Source organism: Andrographis paniculata, unplaced genomic scaffold, assembly GCF_009805555.1.
Source record: "Andrographis paniculata isolate CXL003 unplaced genomic scaffold, ASM980555v1 Contig57END, whole genome shotgun sequence".
In the NCBI taxonomy this organism is placed as follows: Eukaryota; Viridiplantae; Streptophyta; class Magnoliopsida; order Lamiales; family Acanthaceae; genus Andrographis; species Andrographis paniculata.
The window spans coordinates 594,477-611,321 of NW_026137592.1; the positions used below are offsets into that span (position 1 = coordinate 594,477).

Consider the following 16,845-nt stretch of genomic DNA (forward strand, 5'->3'; position numbering starts at 1 on the left):
TAAAATCCGCAGGAGAGTTCGTCGAAGATCAAAGTTGAAGGAGTTCTAACTGGAGAAGATGATCAGGCTATGAACAGCTCCGCTATATGGTCGTTGTCGGTACGCGCGCTTGTGACAACAAAAACCTGTTGAGGTATTTTTCAAAGTAGGACATGATAGGAGTTTGAGTTGAAGGAGTTGTGATTGTTTATTGTTCTGTAGTCAACACTAATTAGTTGAACCTCTGCTGGATTGGAATTCCCCAGATATAAACTCAATTATAATCAAATCGGGTCAACATATACCTTGTCTTATTTGTTGTTTTGATATCTGCATTTTATTGGTGAATTGACCATATTTGAAGTGTTCGAAGGTGTATTGTTGATCCATCACTTTCCAACACAAATAATGATACGTTATTTTCCATATGAAAAATGAACATAGAAAGTTCATAATCTCTGCATAAGACTATCTAAACAACCAATCAAAATGATAAAGGATTCATTTACACTGCTAAATATCTGCCTTCTAATCACTTATAGATTAATTTTAATTTTAATTTTAATTTTTAGCTAATTAATGGATAGAATATGTTTATCAAGATATAAACAAAATAACAATCAAAATAGAATTTATACCCTTGTATCTTATTCACTTTTAATAAGTTCTAATATATATAGATCATCAAATGTATAGCACATATTATAAATAAGTCAAAAAGTAATGAGTAAAGATCACTTTTTGACTTTCATTACAATTTTTGTAGCATTTGTCCCAAAATGAAACAACTATACCTCATAGGGTAACAAACTCTCTACTACATTGATTTATGAAACAAAAAAATAATTAAACAAACAAATTTCTCCCACAATTAGTATGTCCAATGAAAATTTGCTCTCTTTTTCGTATTTCAAAATCAAGAAAAAAAAAGTGCTAAATCAATAATGTATTAGAATTAATACATTCCTTAGGTAAATTTTAAGCAGAAAAGTAATATTAATCCTGAAAAATCAAAAGGAAACACATACCAAAGGAATATCAATTTCACATTATTATTATTATTATTTTAAAAAGAACCAACTAAAAACAACCATGTGAAGAATCCAAACTTATTATTATTATTATTAGACATATCCAACATAAAATCAAATAAACTGAAAACAACCTATTAACAAGCAGAAATTTGGACCAGCATGTTACTCCCAATCATGGACTACTTCTCCAAAAACTTAACACATGTTATAGCTATCATTATAGATAATCAATCTATCGAGGAATCCTGAACTATCTAATAATAATTGAGGCTAAAGTTGGGAGCTATTTGGACAGCACTCAAAATTCTATATGATGGAAATGAGTCACTGAAACAGACAAGCATGTCATTCATCAGACCAAGCATATATACTTATTTTCTTCCAAATCAACTTCTTCTTGTTTCCCCCATTATTTTCCATTTCCTAAAAGAAATAAAGTAAATAAACAAATGGGACTACACCTGTTAATTTGCTACCCACAATCTATTTATCCTCACAACATCATAACCCCCACAAATGATTTGATTTCATAGAGCATCAAAGATGTGAAGAGCAATTGTGACCAAATATTAATCAAAATAACATATATATCATCATAGCATTTATTCTCTCATCCTATAGGGTAAAGAAGTAAGCAATATTTGTACATACATTTCATAGAGTTGAATTTGATGCAATAAGGAAGCGTAAGAAGCTTATTTAGTTCAATAATTTTTCATGGTATTAATAACTGGTTACAATAGATAACGAGTAATTAAGGCTAACCTGTGCAAAGGCCTAGATAAGTTTCCTCTGCCGGAAGTATCGTCTCAGAAACAAAACTTGAAGAACAGAGACCACAATGCAGATGGTTAGGGATATGATACTACATCGTGCCACTCTGGCATTTGTTTTTTCACTTACGCCCCTCATCTCCTCTTCCCTGCGACAATAAAAGAAAAAAAAATATTTTGTGAAATCCATTCATGGAAAAAGTAAGAAAATATGTTCACAAGATGATTGGCTCTGGTTTTAACCATTGTATCAGAGAATACAGGTTCTTGTGGATAGCTTCCACCGTGTCTTCAAGCCTTCTCAGCTCAAGTTCGAGTCCCTACAGTGGATACAGGCAAAATACATAAGGTTGAGTGAAAATTGAACTATAATGTCACTGAGGGCATCAATTAGTTACCTCAATCTTCTCCTTCTTAGCAATCGAATCCCAGTCTTTTGTTGCTATTCCTATTTTCCAGTCAATACCAACAACCACCCTTTTACCAACATTATGATCGTCAGCCCCTGTAAAGCATGCCAAGTAACTCCCACTTTCGGTTGTAGTGAATGAAAACTGACCATGCGACACTTTTTCTTGATGATGGAGAGTGTTTCCAAATGGTGATGTAACCTAAGACCGACAAAAAACCATACAATCTCCTTCAAAAATGGCCCTCTCACATACCAACATGAGATGATAGCTAACTAGCTAAGTGTTCAAAATGCATTTGCACACATGCAACATTCGACAAGGTGTACTGACGACGTCAAATCATGGCCATTTACCTAAAAGTTTTGCTACTTCATTGCTAGTAAGACATGAAAGTAGTCAAGATTTAAAAGGGTCCATATAAATTTTCTTGCAGGAAAGCCAAAAATGTTACAGGAACTCTGTGCTGTGTCTTCTTTAGTGTCACCATAATTTATCTAATGCAAAATCTGCATTGGAAATCAGACTCAAAATTTACACACCTAAACCTAATACTGAGATTCATATCCAAATCTGATTCATCATATCAATCACATGAATGAAAAACAACACATAGTTTGTGCAAGAGATGAAAATTGTAAACCCTCACCTATAGGCCAAAATTTCAAATGCAGAAAAAAAGTGCATTCATCATAACATAAAACAACAAAATTGAACTCCATCAGCATAGAAGTTCAATCACAAATTACTTGAGCCGACAATTACAAAATTCAATTGGATACAAGTGATTAAATTGATCAAAACACAGCACATTATATTAAGTTCTCCCTAAATGTAACTAACAGTTCCACGGTAACAATTTCCCAATCAATACTCATCAAATCAATAGAAATTTAAACTTTAAAAAGTAGAAACAGATCCTTCACCTTAGCGGAAATTGCCGGAGCTACAGTACTGTTGGCGTCGTAATCATCGCCGATAAAGGCGTAGTAATCCGCCAAAACCACGACGTTGTCGCGCAGTTCGTTCGACACACACTTCGTCCCCGAACTCGGCAAGTCAATCCACAACCCCCGCGCCGCAGGAATCACCCCTAATGCGATCACTACCACCACAGTCCACCACAAACGCGCCTCCGCAAGCTTCATGCCGATAATCGATCGACAATTTGGTTTCAGCATCAAGTTGGAAGTTGGGAGACGGAGTTATGGCGATGAATTGTTTTACTGCAGCATGGGAATTGGTAACTACGGGACGTGGCTACCACGCGCTCTATAATTGGACCACGGACCAGAACAAGCTGCGTGAAGGCGCGTGCAGGATGCGCGTGGGCTTTGTAACGCAGTCTTCGTGGCGCCACGCAGGTTTTGTTTCCTCCGGCCAATCAGATCTCTTTGATTCGTTGACTTTTTGCCCATCTTGAACGACCATTGTATTGACTTCACGCGCCTACTCGTAGACATGATTTGGGCTTATTACGAAATTGGGCCTATAAATATTGGGCCAATTGGCCCCAAAGTTCAAAGAGAAATTATATATTTAGTTAATTAATTAAATAAATTCAAATCTATTAGAACAAGGAACAGTCATATCATCTTCTCATTAAATTAATAAATTATAAACTACGAATCGGCGACACGACACCATTTTCGGCACCATTAACACAATTTTTTTCTTTTTACATTCAAAATATCACATCAATATTCATTTATTTATATAAGTAGTGATGTTTTGAAATGGACAAAATATATATTTATAAACAAAATTAAAATAAATTAATTTATAAAATATAGAGAATTTTAAATATTTGTAGGTATCTTTGTTTATTATTAAAAGAAAGACAGGAAAAAAAATACATGTGCTCACAACCTAAAAAAATATCGAAAAAATAAACAATTGAGGGCAAATGACAACAACAGGAGAGAAAATGAACATGGATAGAAAGGCGTGGTCTGAAAGCCATGCACGTTGAAAAAAGTCGCATGCACAGCACAGTACAGCATTAATTATTTAAAGGCTTACGTCGGCTCATATCATGCATGGCGCTACCACCTTTTCATCTTTATTTTATAATATATATATATATATATCTTATCACTTTAATTAATTTTCCCAAAAGCGTGTTTCTATGATTTTCCGACTTTATTTTTAATATTTAAACATATTATATAGATTGAATAAATATTTTTATTTAAAATATTATTAACTTAACACAATTGTTACAGCAACAGATTGAGATGCCATTTTTTTTTTTTTTTTTTTTTCAAATTTGGACCAATTTTTGAATGTGACAAGGAAGAATCATTATTCTAAAGCCATCTTTGTACAAATTTTTTTGGATAGAGAGAGAAACGCGTTTTTAGGGTTTTCATGCATGACAGAGAAAAACCAGCTGGTTTATATATATACGTACACATACATATATATATATATATATATATTTATGTTACTAGTAATTAACTTTTGGTTTTAAAATTTGAAAATTGGCCAGAATTAATAATTTGAATATAGACATCAGTACTGTCAGTGTATTTAATTTATATGTAACCGATAAGCATATATATTATAAATTAATAAATATTCAGAAGAACCCCTGGAAGCTCCTGCCATGTGCATGCCCTAATTAGTCACTCGATAGATGCTGCAGTTAGGGTTATATATTAATTAATTAATTAATTAATACTATACTTTTACTTCTTCCATTGCTGTATGTATATAATTTCAATAAATAATTTGACCTTTAATTAATTACATAGTTTGAATTCATTTTAGTCAACAATAATTAATTAATTAATTAATTTGTACTATTTTCTTTTAAGCCCTTATTTGGGGTTTCTCTGACCAAGAATATATAGATACACAATTCTTGCTGGAGTTTTGAAACTTGTGTGTATATATATATATATATATATGTTTGTTGTTAGTTTGCAGGTCAGAAGCAACATATGAAGTTTCTCTAATTTAATTTTTTGTATTTATCATTTTATTTTAATAATATATCAATTAATAGAATAATAGTTTAAATATAATGTTTTTGTAAAACAAAATTATATACTTTTATTAAAAAAATAATAATAAATTGTAAAATTTGCATAAGAAAAAAACACACAATCAAATCAAACTTGACTTATAAGTGTCCAATTTACTTGTATTCTTTTTTATTTTACATTGATATATTTGTAATATTTTATATATATAAAGGCTCCATTTATATTGATATTTTTTAAACTTCTACTTCTATTTAGTAATCATTTCAAAATTTTCATATTAAATATAATTTTTTTTTTCTATTCTCAATTTTTTTTAAAAAAAATTTTAAAGAAACTCTCTTTGTCTAAAAAAGAGCCAAATAATAATAATAACAATTATTATATAATGTGAAGAGAATATTTATGAAAAATAAAAAAGTTATGTCATGTGAAGCAATTAATTAACTTGTTATATATATATATAAAATAAAGGTCAAGAAAATTCTGGAAAACATCTGTCTCCCATATACATACACTATACATACACAAATACTTAATCTATAAGTAGTCTCGTCTCCATCCACACTCAAATTCATCAAAACCTGACCAGACAAATAATCGGACATCATATTATCATCGTCCCTTCCATTGTTTCAATTTAATAATTATTTATTTCTTAGCCATGGTGAAGAACAATACAGGTCGCCGGCAAACCTGTAAGAACATAGCATCGCCGTCGCCGGCGAGGAAGTTCAAGGGCGTTCGAATGAGGAGGTGGGGATCATGGGTGTCGGAAATCAGAGCTCCCAATCAGAAGACGAGAATCTGGCTGGGCTCCTATTCCACGGCGGAGGCCGCCGCCAGGGCGTACGACGCCGCCCTGTACTGTCTGAAAGGCTCATCCGCCATTCCCAATTTTCCAATTTCTTCAAAATCAGCACCAAACCCTAATTCCCAAATCATGTCCCCTAAATTAATCCAAAGAATTGCAGCTGAAGCTGCAGCTGCTGCTGGAGATAATTGCAATGGCGATGATTCTGGTTCAGATGATTTCAAAATTGGAAACCCTAATCGTGATTTGGGGATTATTGATTCCAGCTGTTCTTCTTCGTCGTCGTCGTCCGATGGCGGCGATTATGGGTTTTCGTTGGCGCCGGCGGCGGATGAGGCGGCCGGGATCTGCGCCGCCGCGTGGTACAACTTCGACTCCCCGAAGTACAACGACAGCATGGTGTTTGATTCTTATTATAATTACAATGTGGTGGAAGATTGCGGCTGCGAAGAGAGTGATATTCGTTTGTGGAGCTTCTGCTGATTGCCGGAATCCGCCATGGCCGTCGTCTCTGTGTTTCTGTTATTTATTTCATTATTTTTTAAATTCATTGGAGGATTAATTGGTGGGGATAGTGATCTTCATTTTCTAATTATTCCTCTGTATTGTTTCTAGAAGATAGACATATAGAAATTACAAAGAATAATAGTACTAATTTTATTACATGTTTCTTTGTTCGATTTTATATTTAATGAACTAATTTTGATAATATTAAATTAGTGAGTGAAATAATATTGGTGTACTTTAATTCAAGAAAATTATTTTATTAAGTGATATAAAAAGCTTGTTGAACGGCATGTCATATAAAATCTAACCTAAACACAAAATTAAAATTAAAATTTAGTGAATTTTAATATCGATATTTACAAACCTAAGTTATTATCTATTTATATTTATATTCTTTGTTGGTCTAATTATCATTTTTTTGAGTATTTTTCCATGATAAAATTGTTTAAAAATTGTAGAAATAAAGAGTGTTTTATTTGACTTTTTTAGTCATATGATTTGTCCAAAGTTTTAAATATTTATCATGTATTGTAATAATCTATTTAATACATGATAGATGTCATGATACAATATAAATATGTATAAAATAATGGTATATGATAATAATCTACGAAATATATATATATATATATCTCAATGTACGTAATATGTTCATAATATGTACATGAACACAATATATATTAGTTTGTAGATGTAAATATACACATATGTATATATATATATATTATTAAAATAATAATTTACAAATGATGGCATATTTGCATGTGATATTAAGCATCATTTATATTTCTACAAAAAATTCTTGACGAATTTTCAGACATGTCATGTGTGCATCTTTTGTTGTTCATGGAATCCTATGGTCCTTGCACGTGGCACCCCATAATAATAATAATAATAAATAAATAAATAAATTGGGCCACGAATTAATAAAATAGTTCATAAAGAGTATTTTAGGAAAAGCCCATAGGCCCATATTTTAATTTTGTGGGTCTTTAAGGCCAGCCCATGTTTTAGCATTCTTCTAGAAGAGATTTCTAAAAGTTAAAATTTGGGCCCTTAATGGGCATTTCCTAACACTGATTTGTTCGGGCCAATTAACAAAAATCGAATAAATTAAAATCAAGGGTTAAATAATTCTATAGAAGTCAATGATAATGATGGAATAATAAAAATAAATAAAGAGGTGTATAATTAATAGAAGAGACAGAGTCAAATTTGGGTCTAATTTTAGGTGGGAAGAAATGAGGAAATTTGAATTATTCCCAACAAACTAAATAATAAATATTTCAAAATAGGGAGAAGTGTGGGGTGGGCTTAGAATAAGTCCATAATTCATAACTAGCTAATTTAATTGTGACAATGATATGTGATTATTGATTTATACTAGCTCTAAATTATCAAATATTTATTTATTGAAATAATTAATTTATAGTTAAGATTCAGTCACAGTCTTAAGATTTTGGCCTGTCTTGTGTTTAATGAAGTATGAAAGTCAATTTAGTAGTTTGAATCAATTCATTATTGTGGGCACAGGTGCAATACCAAAGTTTGAAATTTTAGTACATTATTTAATAATACAATATAATTTTGACCCAATTCAATTATCACTTTTTTTAAATATATATATATATATATATGAAATTAAATACTTATTTTCTTACCAATTACTAAATCAAATAACTGTTTTTTTAAATATTTTAAAAATATTTAAAAACTTAAAAAAAAAAAAAAACATTGGTCGAATGTGAGTCTTGGTAGTTTTGACTTTGTAACACATATATACAGAGAGATTTCTTCTAACTTTTTATTTAGTTTTTTTTTTTAATATATAATATATATGTGTGTGTGTGTGTGGTGAATATGATTTTTGTAAGGGAATTACATACCCAAAAGGGATAAATACCACCACATATAATATATTATTTAATTATTTAGTGTTTCTAGATATAATAATAACTACACTTATAAACATATCATATTAAGATAAATTAAAGTGGCCCATAACACTTATAGTTTCAATTTAATGAAAAAAAATAAAATAATAAAATCAATCAATGAATATTTTTTCAATGTTTTCTGGAAATTTGCAATCTTTATCAAGCATATGATGTTTGTTCATAACTTTTATTCTATCTTTATTTTATCATCATAATTCGATTAAATTAAATTATTAATGATATTTATTCAAGACAATAATAATAATAATAATAATAATAATAATAATAATAATAATTGTAATTTTCTTGGCGGCTTCTTCTTATGAAAGTGAAATAACACATATGGGCAATTCAAAGAAATATTAAATAAATAAATAAAGAATGCTATAAATCTTAGTTTGACATTTACAAAACAGAAGTACAGAAATCATTTTGTTGGCTAAAGAAACAATCGAAAAAAGATGTCATCACTGATGACCTCTTCAAAAGTGATCTTAGTAGACCAACTTGAAATTCATAAATAAAATAAAATAAACTTTAAATTAAATTAAATATTCCAATCGAGGACATAGGTAATGTAGGGACAGCGTTGATTGTGGGAACTACTGTCACATTTAATTTAATTTAATTTAATTTAATTTGATACACTAAATATTAAATATAACATACATATATATATATTAAACGGCCAATGATGATATGTTTAATTATTATTTCATATGGTGCTGAATACAAAAATCCAAAAAGATTTTTAAATATATATAATATCAAAAATATATTAACAATTATAATTATATATTATAAGTATGTACTGAAACTCTAAGTTGGAGATGCATTAAATTAATTTTTTTAATTAGTCACAAATATATTGGGTACCTCGGAATTAGAAATGAATTTAATTAATGTGTCTCCACATATATTGAAAAAATAAAAATAAAAATTGCCTAAATATTATATATGTACATTATATTAATTGATGCAGATTAATTATTCAACTCTTGAATTTTGAGGTCTAGATTTTATTTTTATTTTTTTAATTTTAGAAGGAAAAAAAAAAAAAAACCCATAATTGGAATATGTCGAAAATTGACTACTAAAACAGTTTGAATTGAAATAAGTGGAAAATGTATGGTCATTTTAATTAGAATGATTAAAAATTATAATTTCAAAAATATTTGAAAATCTTATCTAGAGGCATAGTGTGACTTTTGAGATCTTGATGATATATATATATATATTTATCACTTTTGCATTTTATTATTTTTTAAAACATCATAAAATTAATTAATTATTAAATAAAATATTGTTCGAACATTATAATGAGACGTGCTACACGACATACACTACACTACACACAAAAACAATACACATAATATACACTGTTGTTTAATATGCCTTTTGTCTATAGGATGTCTTATTAGCTAGGGTTTTCATCATATTATATTTTTATATATTTGATATAATATATATGTATATATATATTTCTTCCCTTAACTACAAAACATCAATTATTGATGCATGCAAAGATTTCAGCTAGAGTTGTTATCCAAATCAAATTTATATATATTTTTTTATCATTATTATTTAACTCGATCGATGTATAATTGAGTTGGGATCCTTTAATGTGATTGATTAAGTAAATAAGTTCGAACTTAAATTTTTTTTTTTTTATTACAAAAATAGTACACATATATAACATACCCTTGAATAAATTCAATTTTTATGTTAAAAGGACAAATGTAATATTAATACAATGTGTGAAAATTTAATAGAAAAGTTTGTGATAGATACCATCAATTTATGAGTTTTAATTACAATGACATTTATATACATATAGAAAAGTTCTTCACCAACTTTCCTTAATAGCAATTCTATTAATTGCATTTAGGGAAGAAAAAAAAAAAAAAAAAAAACCTTAATAAATGGTTTCTTTAATAAAAATTAATAATAATAAAAAGAGTGCCAATATGTTATATAATTCACTCACTGCCATACTTTTGAATCAGCGATCAATGGTCAAAACATGCAGAATAAATAATCCAAAAAAATTAAAAAGGTTAACTTAAATAAATAAATATATATATATATATATTAAAATATACAGTAAAATAATATTAGTGAACAGTGCTTTAGGTGTGTGCATGCATTAGTATGAGCATCATGCATGTGAGATTTGTGATCTGTATGAAATAAAATATAATTTAGCAGCTTAATTGAATCTAGGGTTTTTGGATAAAAAGCAATTCTAGTGTAAGAAAAGAACAAGACAATCTAGACAGGCTTTGAATATAAAATTAATAATTTGCCATTTTATAAGTCCTTCACTAATTACATATATAAAAACCCTTAAAAAAACATAACAAATTAAATTAGTGTGATTGCAGAGAGAGAGAGAGAGATTGTGGATGAAGCATGCAATGAACAATGCTGAAAAAGTTGGGGAAATTTTTTGTAAGAAAACCCCACCACACAACCACTGCATGTGCACTGTGTTTCTATTGCAATATTATTGAACATTTTGATCATTACCATTATCAATCTCTCTCTCTCTCTCTATATATATACATATCACCCCACTTGGGGATGAAATTGAAAAGGCATGATGATGCACTACCTGATCCTGATAAATTGAATCAATTGCATGGGATGCCATCCAGATATATAATACCTGATCCAACAATTGAGAATTCAAGATTAATAATGATATATTACCAAACTCTTTCTTGCTCATTAAAATGTCTTTGTCAAAATTACAATATTTTGATATGTATTCAACTGCCTTCAATACCCAAAAGAGGAATTTAATTTGATGTGCATGAGAAAGAGATATATAATAAAATGGGTTGAATTTGGGACATATTATGAAATTGGCAAAATGTGTATTTTCCCCAAATTTGAAAAGCATAGACAAATCTAACACACTAATTACAAAAAAGGGCAAACAAACAATAGCACCATAGGCTTCAGATCATAATCATTTTTGCTGCTTCTTGAAGCTAATTAGCATTCATTCATTCATCAGTACAATAAATAAATAAATTAAATAAAGACAAGTAAAAGAATCGATGGATCATTCATTGGTAGCAGATAAGCAAATCAAATCGAAATCAATAATTAATTAATGGAGCCAATTAAGAAAAGAAAAGAGAAGGGTTGATTTGATCTTCTCTCTATCTATTTAGCCTTTGCTGAAAATTGAATTTCTCTCAACTGATTTCATAATACATACATAGAGCTAGCTAGCAGTGTATGTACAGCTTACTTCTATCTCTGGTTTATAACCTCTCAGCTTACTCTGCTAAAATAACATGATCTTGTCGGGAGTGCCCGAGCACTCCCACAAGTCCCTTTCCCCTTTTTGTTCATTGGGGTCAGGGCTAAGTAAAAAAATTTACAATTACCAGCAATGGATGTTAGCTTAACTGTTAGTATCGCAAAATTTGCCATCAATTCGATTCTGAACAGCTTTGACAGCCGCGACTCTGGCTGCAGTGGCAGCCCTGTTGGCGGCAGCCACTGCCTTGTTCACTTGTTCATCTACCCGCGAAAGGTTGATCGCTTTTTCAGCTGTTTTCCGAGCTGCCTGAATAAGGTGAGCATTTTGGTAAGATTTGAATCAATATATATATATATATATATGTGATGTTTTGAGTTAATTACCTGCACAGCTTGAAGGACTGCATCAGAATTAGGCAGGAGGCGGGTCTTGAGGCTTCCACCGTCCCATTCGCCACATCTGGTCTCGCCATTACGGAAAGTGTACATGCCACAGCCTTGCCTGCGCCCCTCGTGCCAAGACCCTTCGTAGTAATGGCCGTTGGCGAAGTGGTAGACACCAAAACCATGGATTTTATCTCCAAAATACTCACCGGCGTATCTGTCTCCATTCCTATTTACGCCACAGAATTGCATCAGCATTGCAAAAATGACTTAATGGGCAGATAATAGTGAATTAGGTGGCAGGTAAGAGTGACTGCATACATTCAACTCCATAATTCAACACACGAAAGAGCAATTACAAAAGATTACACTTTTTGGAATCGTTTTCAAAATCCAGATATTTTACTAGTCAACAATCAACAAATCAAGAACCACACCAAATCATGAATAAAAATAGCATTTGATTGTTCAGATCTAAACTAGTTTGAAACTCTCACATAATCTGTATAATAAACCCACAGATTCAGATTCAGACTCAAGTACTAAATGATTCTCCAACAGACCAAACTCATACTCAAAATTAGCATCAAATTCTTAGAAGTTCACTAAAAATCAATTCATCACTCACCTGAAATGGTAGCATCCAAGGCCATGTTTGACTCCACATTTGAACTCTCCAATGCAACAGCTTCCATCAGCGCAGGTCTGCACTCCTATGCCATGACTTTGCCCATTACACCACTCTCCAGCATAAGTATCCCCTGTATAAAACTTGTAAACTCCATACCCATGCCTCAAGCCCTGCCTATACTGCCCTCTATATCTGCTCCCTCTAGCCCAACTCTCAATCCCATAACCATCATATCTCCCATCAATCCAATCCCCTTCATACCTTCCATTCCCAAAGTAATTGTACACTCCACTGCCATTGCACCTCCCCTTGTGAAACTCACCTTCGTAGAAATCGCCATTGCTGTAAAACTCCACACCCTCCCTTATGATCTTTTTAGCTCTGCATTCCTTCCCGGTATGGTCTTTTCTATCTGTTTTGTCTAAATTGGACTCCCCAATGAACCATTCCACAGGCTTTGAATGAGTTTTGGAGTTCAAACAAAGAAGGCCTAATTTCTTCGCGTACACATCACACACTTGCTTACACAGGTAGAAATTGCGATTCACTAACGCCTTGTTTTTGGATACGAAGAAAAGCAAAACCGCTACGAAAATTAGAACTAAAAGGAAATTCTCCGAGGTGGATACATCGTCCCTGTTGAAAAAGGCAAAGAGCGTGTACACCGAGAGCAGCAGGATTGCAATAACCGGCGCCAAACGCGACGAACGGGATCTAACCGGCTCGGGAACGCGCCGCCTATGCGGCTTCTGCTCCTCGATATCGCTTGCCGCTTCGTGATCAGGCGCGATCTCGCTGACGGAAGACAAACTATGAATCGACGAGCGAATGGTGGGCGAAGAACGGAGGAGCGACGATTGCGTCCTTGTTAGCTTCCCCTGGCTTTTCTGACCGTCCATCTCCAACACTCAGCCTCTCCAATTCCAACCAACGCAACGCTGTCTTCAATCCTTCCCCCACCCCCACCCCCCCTCCGGCTAGCACCCGCAACAGCAGCAGCACCGCCCCAAATTTCTATACCTAGAGAGCCTTATCATGTGCTCCGACGCTGGTTTCATCTCCGGCAGCGACGCTCGCGTCAACAAACCAACCAATCAACCAAGCGCCCAGGTTTGAATTGAATTCCAGAATTACGAGGACAAAAAAGCAAATGAGTGTGTGCGTCTGTGTGAGAGAGAAAGACAGAGAGAGAAAGAGAAAGAAGGAAAGGAGAGAGAGAAACAGTTTCAGAATTGTTGAGAGTGGAGCGAGTTTGTTGTGGGGAAGAGAACTGCTCTGCAATTTATATGTTGGAAAAGCCCACCGTCTCGGGACCACCTCCACTTCATCTCCACCGTCCATCTCTCATCCCACGATCCACACCGCTCCGCTCTTCTCGTCCGTCGGATGCGGCCGTTGACGGAAAAGTACGGTCGTCCGATCTGACAAATATCTCCCCTGTTTCAGAAACCGTTATTTTGAACAGAAACCACATCAATAAATAACAAATCAAAATTTAATTATATTTACCACTAATAAAATAAAAATAATAAAAAAAAAAAACAGATTTTAGTAGTACCCTTAATATAAAATAATTAAGACCAATTTATTGCCCACACCCCAGCTAAGAAAAGAGATTATCAGCCCTAAAGCATTTATAAAATAGGTCTTCTCATTTCTGCCTACATTCTTTAATGTAACGCTCTTTTCCACAATTAGCAGCACAATAAATAAATTACAAATAAAACCGCCCATCGCCAATGTAATTTCACTGCCCATTAATTTATTAAATTGATAGAAAAATAATATGGGCTCAGGCAAAGTCCACTGGGAGCCCAATTTTAATATAAGCATTTTTATAAATGGGCCGGCCCAATAACACAGAAGAATAAACCTCTCTTCACTTCTTCAACAGCTGCTTCTTCATCCTTTCAACTGCACTTCTCAGAGTCCCTTCATCTTTACAAAATGTAAACCTCACAAGATTCTTACCATCTTCAGGGTTCAAATAGAACACGCTCGTCGGGATCGCCACGACCCCGACTTCCTTGATCAAATACTCGCAGAAGGCGACATCGTTTGGCTGCCCGAAAGGGGTGTGATCGACAACCACGAAGTAAGTCCCGCTTGACGGAAACACTGTGAATCCCACAGACTTCAAACCCTCCACCAGTATACTCTTCTTCGCGGCATAATCCTTTCTAAGCTCGTCGTAGTAAGAATCTGGCGCATTAAGAGCTGTTGCAGCTGCATACTGCATTGGAGTGGATGTGGCGAAGGTGAGGAATGAGTGCGCCTGCCTGACACCCCATGTCAAGTGTGGGGGAGCTATAGCCCACCCGATCTTCCACCCCGTCAGGGAGAATGTCTTCCCGAGAGAATTCATGGTCACTGTCCGATCATACATGCCGGGGAGTGAAGCAATGGAGATGTGATCCATTTCAAAAGATAATTTGTCATAGACTTCGTCAGAGAATACCAGTACGTCGTGCTTGATGCATAGCTCCGCTATGGCTTCAAGTTCTTCCCGGGTGAACATCTTCCCCGTTGGATTGTGTGGAGTGTTCATTAGGATCGCCCGCGTGTTGTCAGAGACAATTGGTTTCAGTTCATCTATGGGAATGGCGAAATCTGGGGGGCGCAATGTGACAGACCTTATTTTAGCCCCGGCCATGGAAAGTGTAGCTTCGTAGGAGTCGTAGAATGGGGCGAAGACAACTACTTCGTCACCCGGGTTTATTAGCCCTAACATTGTTGCAGCAATTGCTTCAGTGCAGCCAGAAGTGACTGTGACTTCCTTTTCGGGATCAACCACAAGACCAGTGTCTTTCTTGAATCGATCAGCCACAGCTGTGTTCAGGTCAGGAACTCCGTATCCACGAGCATACTGATTTTTACCTTCTTTGATGCCTTTGATCGCAGCTTCTTTGACGAACTCTGGTCCATCGAAGTTCGGAAAGCCCTGGCCGAGGTTAATTGCTCCATGCTTGATAGCAAGGCTGCTCATTTGTGTGAATATTGTAGTTTTGAACTTCTCCAACCTCTTTGCAACCTGAAAATGGATGTTGAACTTTTAATCGATAGCTCAAAAACAGCAGTCTCTAATCAATCAATATAGAGAACGTTCAAGATCAATGGAGATAGTTTGCAATAGATCCAGCAATGAGTACATGTTCTTGCATAAATAATTCATAGTAGAAAAGCTGTTTGGTGTAATTTCAGATGCGTTAGTTGAATCCTCCCAAAATTAAACTTCCCAACTAATGGATTCGAAAATGAAGACTCCTCCAATTATCCCGAACGTTAAAACAGTTACACAAATCAATCGGTTTCGATCTCGTTACCACCAAAACACCATTCCAACGATTTTTGTTTTTCATCAATACAACAGAATCCAAAGTTTAAAAAAAAGGAAGATGAAATGTAAAATTAATTCAGCTGAATCCAGTAAAAACCACAGGGCATACCTGAACAGGTGGAGGAGCGGAGCTATTCTGAGATGCCTCGTCCTTAGCCGGAACAGACTGACGCTGAGTCTCCAAGGCGCTGGACGCAGGAGATGAGGCCATGGTCGATGAAAACCTAGTGCTGATTCCAGTAACACTGCCAAATCTTCCGTAGCTACTTTCGGAAATGGCTCGAATGAATCTCAGGGATTTGGGGACGTAAGTTGGAGCGAGCGTTTCAGTTGATGGCGATGACGTCCAGGTGCATTGGGCATTAATGGTGGGCCGGAGCATAATTTGTCGAAATTAGGGCACGAGTCTATTTGGATGGGAATTGATTTGGGGACGAAAGTAGGTCGGGGAATGTGGAATCTTGAGAATGGTGTGAACGGAAATTGACATACGATTTGGCCGTTGATTTTGTTAAGTTTGATCCGACGGTTGAAATATGTTCTTGACTAATTGGGCCGCCCATTGCTCCGTAATTATGATGACTTTAATTGGCGAAAATTACTGTACAGTTACTGTACACAGTAATTTCTTACCAAACCCCTTCTGCCGACCTAAGCTGCATGCTGCATTTTAACCATTTCTTTCTTTTATAATTATTTTAATTGTAGGTAAACTATTTATTCATTTTAATTTTAATATATAATTATTTTTATTTAATATAATTTTAATTAATTAC

The 16,845-nt window shown here is 33.7% G+C and overlaps 4 protein-coding genes across 4 annotated transcripts; 1 reads left to right on the forward strand and 3 right to left on the reverse strand.

Annotated features, from left to right (window-relative positions):
• Positions 1-1,582: 1,582 nt before the first annotated feature.
• Positions 1,583-3,429, reverse strand: LOC127257526 (transmembrane emp24 domain-containing protein p24delta3-like). Its single transcript, XM_051283986.1, has 4 exons — positions 3,123-3,429; positions 2,185-2,397; positions 2,030-2,106; positions 1,583-1,935 (listed from the first exon to the last, which is right to left on the reverse strand). The coding sequence occupies exons 1-4, from the start codon at positions 3,375-3,377 to the stop codon at positions 1,791-1,793; spliced, it is 690 nt and encodes a 229-aa protein (XP_051139943.1). The 5' UTR covers positions 3,378-3,429; the 3' UTR covers positions 1,583-1,790.
• Positions 3,430-5,756: 2,327 nt separating this feature from the next.
• LOC127257527 (ethylene-responsive transcription factor ERF014-like) lies at positions 5,757-6,688 on the forward strand. Its single transcript, XM_051283987.1, has one exon. The coding sequence runs from the start codon at positions 5,848-5,850 to the stop codon at positions 6,478-6,480; it is 633 nt and encodes a 210-aa protein (XP_051139944.1). The 5' UTR covers positions 5,757-5,847; the 3' UTR covers positions 6,481-6,688.
• Positions 6,689-10,882: 4,194 nt separating this feature from the next.
• Positions 10,883-14,116, reverse strand: LOC127257134 (uncharacterized). The gene is made up of 4 exons (XM_051283461.1): positions 12,730-14,116; positions 12,102-12,330; positions 11,865-12,024; positions 10,883-11,109 (listed from the first exon to the last, which is right to left on the reverse strand). Exons 1-4 carry the CDS (start codon positions 13,629-13,631, stop codon positions 11,075-11,077), a joined length of 1,326 nt encoding a protein of 441 aa, XP_051139418.1. The 5' UTR covers positions 13,632-14,116; the 3' UTR covers positions 10,883-11,074.
• Positions 14,117-14,298: 182 nt separating this feature from the next.
• LOC127257133 (uncharacterized) lies at positions 14,299-16,649 on the reverse strand. The gene is made up of 2 exons (XM_051283459.1): positions 16,179-16,649; positions 14,299-15,763 (listed from the first exon to the last, which is right to left on the reverse strand). Exons 1-2 carry the CDS (start codon positions 16,449-16,451, stop codon positions 14,612-14,614), a joined length of 1,425 nt encoding a protein of 474 aa, XP_051139416.1. The 5' UTR covers positions 16,452-16,649; the 3' UTR covers positions 14,299-14,611.
• Positions 16,650-16,845: the final 196 nt, after the last annotated feature.